The following is a 12387-nucleotide window of genomic DNA, read 5'->3' as shown; positions in this document are numbered from 1 at the left end:
AACTACCCCCTCCGTTAAAGAAATGCATTTCCTGCACTTGAAAATAATTTTCACACTGCCACGCAGCATGATATATTATTATATATTTTTATATATTCAAACAAATCTAGGCCTAGTTAATTGAACTGTTGGAATCATGGACATAATGATTCTTCGAATTCTATCATTGGAATATAGTGGGCAGCACCTAGAATACATGTTTGACATGACAAATGAGCAGCACCTCTTCCCCATTTGACCTAGATATTTTGTGTGTATGCATTGATATGTAGGCTACGTGTGCCTTTAAAAAAAATGTATGTAGTTCTGTACTTGAGCTGTTCTTGTCTATTGATGTTCTGTATTAGGGTGACTCTCACAAAATCTTGGTTTCAAAGATTTCAAACATGAAATCTTTAAAGACTTGCATTAACAAAATGTCCTTTTTAGACATAAATAACAAGGTCTCAAGTGTTCATGCGCATTAAATTGTCAGTAAACACAAGTCCTCAAAAATCTCATTACCGCAACAGTACAAAAACGTCAAGACCATTAGGAAAGCTAATAGTAAAAAATAAAAATAAAATAATTGAAAATGTTAGTCATGCACAGTTACTTGAAACTCTGAAATAAATAAATATAACATTTTATTTTGGCTGCTCTCTCATTACCGCAACACCTTCCTCAATCTACAACCTAATATTTTGGATCATTAAAACCTGACATATTTTCTAAATGATGTGGCAAGCCTGAAACAACGTAATGTATAGATTCTGCACATGCATTTAAGAGCCAACTATTTTTCCATTTGTTAAATGCACATTAAATGAACACCTGTTGCGGTAATGATACCTATGTTTCGGAGGATGATTTCGATAATGATAATAAGTATACGGAGACTGAGGTATGATTAAAAACATGACGTGAAAAAAATAAATGAGATATTGGCACAATCATGGATTCAAGTCCAATCAAATTAATTTTGCAGTGCTTCAAAAGTACATAACATACATAGGCTAAAAACATACAAAAACAGAACAGGACATGTCACTATAGACACTGACCTGGGGATGATGTTTCTATGAACCCCAAGCTGGTGCAGCTTTTTATCTTCAAGCCAAAGTTTCCATGCGTTTTGCAAGCATGTTTCTCTGACTTATTTAAAATTACAGGCCTCTCTCATCTTTTTAAGTGGGAGAACTTGCACAATTTGTGGCTGACTAAATACTTTTTTGTCCCACTGTATATTCATTTGGGGACAGGTCCAAAATCATTAAACATTTATGGCAATTTAGCTAGCTAGCTTGCTGTTGCTAGCTAATTTGTCCTGGGATATAAACATTGGGTTGTCATTTTACCTGAAATGCACAAGGTCCTCTACTCCGACAATTAATCCACAGATAAAAGGGTAAACCGAGTTCATTTCTTGTAATCTTCCTTCAGGCTTCTTCTTTGGACTTTATATGGTGGTTGGCAACCAACTTTAAGGTGCATTACCATCACCAACTGGACTGGAGTGTGGACCTTTCAATCACCCACATGGGTATATGCTCCTAAAAACCAGTGAGGAGATAGGAGAGGCAGGACCTGCAGTGTCGAGCATCACAAATAGAACCAAGTTCTATTTTAGCGTGTGGCTACGCAGACGCTAGTTGACACCTGCAAGCAATGTGGGAGCAATGATTGAATAACATGTATGTGTACATTTATTTTGCAACACTTGCGGTCTGGTCAGCATGTAAGGGGTGTGGTGCAGTCTTCAAGTGTGTCACGTGCAATAAGCTCCATGGGAAGAGGGAACTCCAGCAGATGGCAGAACTGCCAGCTGAGTGGCAACAGGTAGCATCACCTTTCACTTACGTAGATGTGGATGATTTTGGCTCTTATGCACATGGGAGTTGGTATCACGCCGCACCAGGAGGACACGCCAATAGCAAAAGGTGGGTGGTGATATTCTCGTGCATGTTCACAAGAGCTGAACACATAGAAGACATTGCACAAGAGCTAGAATTAATTGAATCACTAAGTGCTTCCAGCTTTATAAACGCCCTGGTCATGTAGTGTATATATGAAACACAGGCAAATCATGTTTGACTGCACTGAGCCTTTAATATGGCATACCAGATGAGTAACAACTTTTCTGGGAGTTTGTCAACAAAGCCTAGAGGCGTTACTACAGATTCTGGATACGATTCCAGGCTGTATCACAACTGGCCGTGATTGTGAGTCCCAGAGGGCAGCGAACAATTGGCCCAGCATCGTCCGGGTTAGGCCGCCATTGTAAATAAGAATTTGTTCTTAACCGACTTGACTAGTTAAATAAAAAAATTAAAAAACATTGAAATCAGGTCCTTAGTTCTTGAGTTGTGATGACATTTGTTTGTAGCGACATTACCCAATACCTGGTAACCTTGTCAAGAGGCTCAGATCTATTGGTATAACGGTGAGGGGCTTGAGATAGAGAAGTGCAAAGGAAGGGTGTAGTGACCTTAACCTAAGAACAACCTCATTAAGAGGTCCGGAACTTGTCATAACAGCTAAGGTATTGGGTTGACATTCAAGTCTGGGACTGGGATTCAAGTCCTGGTTAGGGCTGTCCTTGAATTCACTGCAGTGTCTGAATTCCTAGCGGTACGTCAGTAGTTGAAATCGCCAGCAGCAGGAATGATTTTTTTTAAGCAGGAAATCCTACAAATTTGAATCAGAGACGTGATTGTTTTGAATAAGGGGCTCTTTCGTTCAAAGATTGGCAGAAGAACTCAAAATACTGGATAAGCACACAATTCATTCATATGATTTTGAAACCTTTATTAAAAATGGTATAAACTGCTGGTTTACTCATGAAAAGCATCATCTTCTCAAGCTCATTGTCATGTATGTCAACTTCATCATAAAAAAAAGAAACGTGGCATCTCCCACCTCATGGCTGTTTAATCAGAAATCAGTTGTTTACTCACAATATTATCTTGTGGCCGAGTGCAGGCTTTGAACGTGGTACAAAATAAACCACTCTGTTGGAATAGGTCAGCTGAAAAGCACAATTCTTTGCACGTTCTCAGATTGGTTTGAATAAGGTCATTACATCACGCAAAGAAAGTCAAGAAACCAAATACAAATTGATGTTTGAAAGGGGAAAAGCTTCTGCAACCGTTAGTATTGCCAAGGTTGAACATCACCATATGATTGAAATGAATAAATAAATAAGTAATCACAGAAAATTAGACATATACCCATTATAATTATTAACTTATAAGGAGACAATATAAGAACTTATGTAACTTTAATAGCAAACAAATGGCACCACATGCTAGGTGACAGCTACCCGAAGTGTAAGATGGAACTGTCTGGCTCAATAAGGCCATGTGTTCATTAGGAATACTGTACATAGTGCATATAGCACCAAACCATAGACCAAGATCACATTGTGAGCATACTGAACATAATTCACAGTTTCAACAATGCCTATTTGCTCTTGTAGCTCAAAGACACAACCAAAGATAAACCTGTGAAAGACTAGGTAAATTAGTCCCTCATCACACATTGAGCTTTTGTGCAATCGTTCTTGCTTACAAATGTAAAAAATAAAAAGACAGCCGAGAACAATTCCCAGACTGTCTCTATAGTAAAACATATACTTTAACTACACATATTTTCTTTAAAAAAAGATTATTAATGTCAATGTTGTGCTGCTCTGAATTCATGTAGTGTAATAGGTACAATAATTTAAACCAAAAAGAGTACATATTGAAATACAAAGTAAACATAATAAATAAGTATGGTGAACTTGAGAAACTGTTAACCTCTCAGATAAAAAAAATATGGCATTGCATGGAGACGGATATCACTCAGTTTCCATACAGAGGAAGGTATGTAGATACTGTATATTCACACATACAAGACAAAAAGTCAGAGGCACAAGTTCAACCAAACAGTCAAGTTTTAAGTCTATAAGCTAAGAGCCGACAATGATCTCCATAATGTGGTCAAGTTCACTGAGATCGGTTCTACAGCTGGAGTTGGACGTGGGGCCATGGGAGGAGGCCATGCTGTCCAGAAGGTTGTAAGGCCCCATCTTGGGGGTGCTCTGAATGCTTGTGAGCATGGTGTCCAAGTCATAATACGAGGCATCAACGGCTGAGAACAGCTCCTCTAGTGCCGGGTCTGACCCAGGGGTGCCATTTTTGATCTCGAACGTCCCAAACACCTGCCCCATCACTGTTTTAGCCCCCTGCCCAGACTCGACCTCTGAACCGGAGTCTTTGATGACCCGGTCCTCTACCGCCGCCATTCTCAGTTCTGCCCTGTCCCAGCAGTGGTCGATGGTCCCCAAGAGGGCCGGGGCCCCGTCGCTAAATGTCACAGAACACAGAGCCTCGTCCGTTACCACTTCTTCCTCGCGGCAACCATCGTAGCCCATCACCGAGTAGAGCTTGGGCCCACCGCCCTGCTGCTCCAGCGCCGATGACCGACACAAAACCTCGGTGGCCACCAGGTGGTCAGATGGGCCAGAGCCGCCGAAAACCTCAGTGACCAACTGCCAGCTACCGTCATGGGTCATCTCCTCCTGGATATGGCGCACCGTGTTGGCAATGAGGACCGAGCGGCACATGTTGGGCTCCACCAGCATGTGGCAAAGCTGCAGCTTGATCAGAGACATGTCCAGCAGGGACTGGCGCTGCCGGCTGTACAACACCGCCTTGTTGTCCGTCGCCGCCTCCACACTGTCAAAGAACTTGCGTTTGGTGCCCTTGGAGTACATGTTGGCCCTGTGGGTGGAGCCAAATAGGACTTTGGTTAGAACAAAGCTTTTTAATAATTAGCCTTGTCCATTCACTTGTTTAGCATGTTAAGCTTAGTATTTCAGTGTTTTATATTGTTCTGGAAAGATGTCAAAAGCCCTATTTACTTATTGTAATAAGATTTCTTAATAAAACATACTAGAATATCAAGATTTCAAAAGGCTGTAATGACAATTTGCTAAGGCTAGAAATGAAAATGTACATCCCGAGTGCACCTGAAAATCAAAGATATTATCAATAATGTACTTGTGTTCATTTACTTGACCTTTCCTACGGGTACGGACAGGCACATACACGAGGCGGGTTCTGAACTAGCTACATTACTGAACTAGCTCTCGAAACTAAGCGGCATTCTAGTTTAAAAATACATATTTCTCACTGATATGAAAAGGTCCTTATCCTTCAAAATCATACCGCAAGTGACACGTCTTAATGTTCAGATTGAGCATCGGGGCTCTTAACAAAACTCCTCTGTAAAGACGACACCTTCGTCCAATGACTCCTATGTGTAATCTAATGGAACTGAGAGTTATGATGGTTATTGAACAACCGTTTCTGTTCCTAAACTCTCTTTCAGGTCTTTTCAGACAGACCTGGAAGGTGCCAGCTAAGTGGAAAATCCAACTTAGATCACCACTGATAAAGAAATATATAATTTGCTACCAGAATTCTTGTGATTGGAGCACACTAGCTCTCCAGTCTTGAAACCGATAACAAGGCTTGTGTTACGGTAGAGGGAAAGAAAGCGGAACAATGGCAGAAAGGCATTCGTCTGAACTGATACCATCTCTGCCGATTATCTGGGCCAACGGCCACTGAGCACATCTTCTAATATGACATTTTAGTAAATGCCTTTTAAGACAGAGGGAGTCAAAAAAATACATGTTTACAGGCAAAGAGTTACATCAACTAAAGAAAACAGTTTGTTAACTGTCAAGAGCATATTCCAACCAATGTCAGTATTGGTAAATCATTTTCAAAAGTACATACTGTGGCCCTAAAATAAAACACATACACAGACTTGTTTTAGCCATTTGCAAGAAAGGTGAAACATGAATATGTGGAAATTGGACCTTTGTCAATTCAAGCATAGTGGCAATAGAAAGAAATAACCCACTTCTGATGCAAGCATTAGTAATATTAACCCAAAATATCACACAGAGTACCAATAAAATGGCAGACACGCACTGAAAATGGCTAAACAGCACTTTGTACATACATCCAGAACTGAGACGAGTGTTGGACACTTGCCTCCAGCCACGGCGGCCAGCCAACCAGAGCTGCGGGAGCCTAAAAGTGACAAACATGCAACTAGAGCAGGGACAACACATGAGAGTTCCAGCATGTCAATACACATTACATCCAATGTCACTGGGTGACCCGTGTGTATGTAGAGGGGAGAGGGGAAGATGCACTAGAACTCAGCTACTGGGACCAGGTGCTGAGGAACTATGAAAGGCTAATAACAATGCCCTCTTTACCTCCCCAATGCCAAGTTGTTTGTCACATCGGGTTAGAACCTAGTGTGGTTGTTTGAGCTACAGGAAGCGGGAAGGTAGTATGCATCGTTTTGAACACCAAACCATCAAACTGTTACCGTAATTTCCGGACAATAAGCCGCTACTTTATTCCCACGCTTTGAACCTCACGGTTTATACAATGACGCGGCTAATTTATGGATTTTTCCCACTTTCACAAGAGTCATGCCACCAAAAAACTGAGCACCGTCACATAATGTGACGTAAATTGATCGCGCTCAAACTTCCCATCATTCTGATTACGGTAGTAATTTTGTCACCCTCATGGCAAAGACACGGAGAAATGCATACGATGCAGCTTTAAAGTTGAAGGCGATCGATCTGGCTGTTGGAAAAGGAAATAGAACTGCTGCACCGGAGCTTGGCCTTAATGAGTCGATGATAAGACGTTGGAAACAGCAGCGTGAGGAACTGACTCAGTGCAAACAAAAAGACAACAAACGCTTTCAGAGGGAAGAAAAGCAGATGGCCCAAAGTATTTGCAGCCACTCGACATCAGTGTAAATCGTGCATTTAAGGTGGCGCTCCTTGTTCAGTGGGAGGCTTGGATGACAAGTGGGGAGAAATCCTTCACTAAAACGGGCTGCATGCGAAGAGCAACTTATGGTCGAGTCTGCCAGTGGGTCCTGACAGCGTGGAGCATTGCCAAAAAATCCACTATCATCAACGGGTTTCAAAGGCTGGACTGCTGCGTGTTGAAGGGGCAGCATGAGCTCAGCGGGGTATTTGCCTCCGAATGAAAGTGACGAGAGCGACAATGAAAACGATCCAACATCGGATGAAGCAATTCTGAGGCTATTCAACTCCGACATAGAAGGAGATGACTTCAGTGGTTTCAGTGCACAGGAGGAAGATAGTGACCAAGTTCACTTTTTTCAATGTACCGGTAGGCACCTGCGGCTTATAGACATGTGCAGCTTATCGATGTACAAAATACATATTTTTTAATAATTCAGTGGGTGCGGTTTATAGTCAGGTGCGCTTAATAGTCCAGCAATTACGGTAGTTGCAGGCGAAAACTAAGAACCACATACATAATGCAAAAAATATATAATGTTGAAGGGTGGAATCGTTATGCAAATTACAGGATTTGTTTGATAGTCACAAAGATCACAGGAGGAAATCTCCTGACCCCTCCTGTCTCAGCCTCCAGTATTTATGCTGCAGTAGTTTGTGTCGGGGGGCTAGGGTCAGTTTGTTATATCTGAGAGTACTTCTCCTGTCCTATTCGGTGTCCTGTGTGAATCGAAGTGTGCGTTCTCTAATTCTCTCCTTCTCTCTTTCTTTCTCTCTCTTGGAGGACCTGAGCCCTAGGACCATGCCCCAGGACTACGTGACATGATGACTCCTTGCTGTCCCCAGTCCACCTGGCCGTGCTGCTGCTCCAGTTTCAACTGTTCTGCCTTATTATTATTATTCGACCATACTGGTCATTTATGAACATTTGAACAGCTTGGCCATGTTCTGTTATAATCTCCACCCGGCACAGCCAGAAGAGGACTGGCCACTCCACATATGCTCTCTCTAAATCCCTCTTTCGGAGGACCTGAGCCCTAGGACCATGCCCCAGGACTACCTGACATGATGACTCCTTGCTGTCTCCAGTCCACCTGACCTTGCTGCTGCTCCAGTTTCAACTGTTCTGCCTTATTATTATTATTCGACCATGCTGGTCATTTATGAACATTTGAACATCTTGGTCATGTTCTGTAATAATCTCCACAGGCAGAAGAGGACTGGCCACCCCACATAGCCTGGTTCCTCTCTAGGTTTCTTCCTAGGTTTTGGCCTTTCTAGGGAGTTTTCCCTAGCCACCGTGCTTCTACACCTGCATTGCTTGCTGTTTGGAGTTTTAGGCTGGGTTTCTGTACAGCACTTTGAGATATCAGCTGATGTACGAAGGGCTATATAAATACATTTGATTTAACAACTGTTAGCTGTAAGGATAACACATAACATTGAAGGGGGGGGGGGGGGGTCAGTCAAGGTTGAGATGAAGGCATGGGAGATTAGCCTACCTGTCACAAGAGCGTCATCCCAGCACTGTAGAGACATTGACCAGAATGCAAGCCGACACATTCTCTACAGCGTGACAAAACTACACCAAATGTCAGGGGACACACAGCAGCAGCTATTTCACTTCCTTGCCCATTTGCAGTCATTTGAGAAAGTTACATTGTTTTTAGGGCAATGTGGAAGTGACTTACTGAAAGTGAAATGACATTTGTTTCAAAAAAAAGTTATTATTTCCCACACCTCAAATCATGAAGCAATTTATGAGCATTTTCCAAGGTGAATAAACTCCCAGATGCCTCTTGTATGGCAAATTGCAACAAAAATCTTTACAGGTCAACTGATGTTCAAATTGCCTACAGTGGATTGGATTTATTTTAATACTTCATCTTTGTACACAGCACTGCAGTAACAAACCTTGGACAGTTGAGTTCCCGGTGTTTGCTTTGACAGTGACATTAAACTCCAAGAGGGCCTTAGACTGATGGGCTTTTTTTTCTTATAAAAATGTCAATTTTAAAAGAAAAAAAATAACTGCCAAATAAAAGGAACATCTGCCCTTTTGGCCACATATTATCCCTCAAAAACATGTTGCAATTTAGTTGCTGCAGTCAACTGCGGTATTATGGACACAGTAATTGCAGAGAATTTAATTGGAGTGTTCCTCCCCTCTCATGTATGAATCATGATTTTACTGCTGTGAGAATGTAGCCAGAGCTCGTCATCTGGCCAGTAATGGCAGCACTGTGACCACATCAGGACGTGGGGCGAACGGAGGAGTGACATGAACATGGGTGGAGCGTCCACAGTAGGGAGGCACCATGCTTTGTTAGAAGTAGCAGTATGTGGACCCATTTCAACACTTCCACAATGTAAGAGGCCTGGAGGGTGGCATTTGAAAACACTGAAGATGAGCTACTAGGTTTTATCATTTACATCCACTGGTGTAGAGGTCAAATGATCCCTTACGAAAAAAGATTGCAGTCAGAGTGCAGTATAACTGCAGTATGCGGAAAATACTGTGTCAAAAAAGTTTACAGTATAACATACATTATTATAAGACCCACAAAACTTGGTCCACCACGATAAATTACTTTACATGGTGTTTGTGACATCCTCTTAACTTACTTTTTAGAGACGAATATAAAAACCTAGAGGGAAAAGGAGGCCATTTTGAATTGACAATCTAACGTTATTCTGGCCAAATTATGGTCGCCGAAGGCGCCAACAATTAGTTTTAAAATGTGTCCTGGGACCACGTCTGGATGTAACACATCAAAGCGCTGATTTATTACCAGTCTGCTTACTGGTAACAGAGGTTACAGTGTAATAAATATATATGGAAAGCATTAAATACCGCTCGCAAACTCCATGATAACTTACGTTCGAAATCGACCGCGCATTTGAAACACTTTCGGGGGACTTTTATTTTTAAAGAGAAAACTGACCATTTAAAACTCGTTACACTCAACACACGTTACGTAATGCATATTTCAATGTGTTGGGCTTACCTTTACAAAATCAATTTTTTTAGCCGAGGGTTCATGTGATCTTCGTGAGTAAACTAATGAAAGGCGTAGCTTCCACCGACACAGATTGCAGTCGAATCACTGCTGCTTGTCGTGAGCGGACACATAGGTCTTGATCGACAGGCCGTCTGTTGAAATGGGGGAAAACATTAACAAAAGCCACACTGAAGAAACAGGAGACGCCACACCAGTATTCTGCCAGCAGCACAAATGATGACGACAAGTTTATATGGTAATGAGGAAACCTTCAAAATAAAAGACTCCATTTCAATGTGGATAACTCAAAGACATTGAATTTTGGCCACTTTTATTGTGCCAACAAGAAAAGGCATTAGGTTGTTTAAGTAAACAAATAAACAAATATGGTTTTCACATTTATTTTAACAGAGAAGTCATACTGAGACTAGGATCTCTTTTACAGATGAGCCCTGCATAAATACTTGAAACACATACAATACACAAAATTACAAAACACTAAGAAAAACAGACACATGTATCAACAGAGATCATTACTCTGAACTGACCAAGGGGGACAAGATCATCTAATAATCTGTAAATTGTTCCACATAAAGGGGGCAAAAAAACTAAAAGCAGGTTTATCCAACTCTGTGGAGACCGAAGGGGCATCCAATGTTATCCAAGCCTGAGACCAGGTTTGGTAATTTGTCAGTCTAAATTAAATTAATGATGATCGACACAAGTTTCTGCATGAGTGCATTGTAGATAAACACAAGAAAATGCTGTTCTCTTCTTACATACAAAGAGGCCCGCCCAAATCACTTTTTGATACAAAGCACAATGGTGAGTTATTTTACCATCACCGTATAAACCAAAGGGCACAATGGAAAACATAATCTAGTGGTTTAAGTGTAGATGCTGCTGCATGCATACAGACAGTGGCGATTTTAGCATGTCAATATTGGTGGCGCAAACAATGTTTTTTGGGGGGGGATGCATGCCGGCAAAGCCACAACACAACACTAAACAATACATGTATTGCACTATAACAGTGACAAACGGTGCCCACAAACTGCTAGGGCCTACATAAACCTGTCCCAACAGCAACATGGAGTGAATCCTTACCACCACTACACCTCGCGATCAGCGGAGCCTTGTCTGGCAGCGAAACAGTTTATTCAGCCTCATTTACTGCCTTTTTGAAAAACATAGCTGATATGGCTGACTTGCTTAAACAAATGTGGTTTCTACTGACATTTGAGATGTATAAACTATGGCATAAGTTGATGACGACTGGATAAGAGGGAATCCATAATTTCGATTAAGACATTATTGAGTGAGCTAGGACGGATGTAGTCAATATAACTATTTGTTCAGCACTTTTGAAATGTACAGTGACAGAATTCAGAACATGGGCTCTTCTCCTCCCTGTACACCAAGTCTGAACCGTAGGATAAATAAAGGGGGCATATAAGCAAACAATGAAAGCTTTTACAATATTCAATGATTATTGTAAGAGGCTATAGGCTACATGTGCACCAGGCTATAGGCTACATGTGCACCATCAAGTCAGAACAGTAGACTAAGTTATGAGGGAGGAAAGGGACCAAATTATTAGGGCGAGGCACATGGGCTGCTACAGCTTACTAAACAACATACACTTAGTATTACTTTCTTGGCCACAGTATACATATCTCCCTGGCATATTAAATCATTTATGCAGCAGCATACAATATATTTTTGGACTCACCTTGTTGTGCTGTGCTCAGTTGAACAGGAAGGTGGCGCAGCGGACCTTCTTGTGGGCTCTAGAAAGAGTCCTGAAATCCCGAGTTGGATGACCTTTCAAAATAGTTTTCCATATTTTCCCAGTCTTAACTAGTATTATCTGAGTTCCCAGTTGTCTTGAACTCACTGAAGTCTGAGATTTCCCAGTTCCGAGTTTCCAGTTATTTTGTAAGCGGCAGAAGTAGGAAGGAACTCGCTCAATTTGTGTACCATTCCAACTAGTCATTACAAATTCATTTAAATCTGCGTTATGGGATGTAAAAAGCATGCATTTTGTTTTGTTTGCATTTAGCACTAACTTTATATCCATTAGTGACCTCTGCAGTGCTAGAAAATCAGACTTCAAATGGGAATAGGCTTGGCCAACCGATAGAGCAATGGAACACAAATCTGCATACAAATTAAACCTTTTTTTTTACTGCAATACCAATGCGCTTTACATAGATTGTAAACAGTAACAGCGGGGGTGTATGCCTTATGGTTAACGAGACGTGGTGTGTTCACAACAACATACAGGAACTCAAGTCCTTCTGTTAACCTGATTTAGAATTCCTCACAATCAAATGTCGACCGCATTATCTACCAAGGGAATTCTCTTCGGTTATAATCACAGCCGTATATATTCCCCCCAAGCAGACACATCGATGGCTCTGAACAAACTTTATTTGACTCTTTGCAAACTGGAAACCACATATCCTGAGGTTGCATTCATTGTAGCTGGGGATTTTAACAAGGCTAATCTGAAAACAAGACTCCCTAAATTGTATCAGCATCTGTTCAACG

General features: G+C 41.4%; 1 protein-coding gene across 2 annotated transcripts; it reads right to left on the bottom strand.

The window, feature by feature from the left end:
• Positions 1-2766: 2766 nt before the first annotated feature.
• LOC123994931 (cell division cycle-associated protein 4-like) lies at positions 2767-10049 on the bottom strand. 2 transcript variants are annotated; one of them, XM_046298054.1, is made up of 2 exons: positions 9841-10049; positions 2767-4745 (listed from the first exon to the last, which is right to left on the bottom strand). In XM_046298054.1, exon 2 carries the CDS (start codon positions 4736-4738, stop codon positions 3932-3934), a length of 807 nt encoding a protein of 268 aa, XP_046154010.1. In that variant the 5' UTR covers positions 4739-4745; positions 9841-10049; the 3' UTR covers positions 2767-3931. The 2 variants fall into 2 exon arrangements, with proteins under 2 accessions (XP_046154010.1, XP_046154009.1); XM_046298053.1 differs by lacking the exon at positions 9841-10049 and adding an exon at positions 5998-6568.
• Positions 10050-12387: the final 2338 nt, after the last annotated feature.

This window comes from Oncorhynchus gorbuscha, linkage group LG14, assembly GCF_021184085.1.
Source record: "Oncorhynchus gorbuscha isolate QuinsamMale2020 ecotype Even-year linkage group LG14, OgorEven_v1.0, whole genome shotgun sequence".
In the NCBI taxonomy this organism is placed as follows: domain Eukaryota; kingdom Metazoa; phylum Chordata; class Actinopteri; order Salmoniformes; family Salmonidae; genus Oncorhynchus; species Oncorhynchus gorbuscha.
Note: the sequence above shows the minus strand (reverse complement) of the source record. Positions and strands in the feature narration are given on the sequence as shown.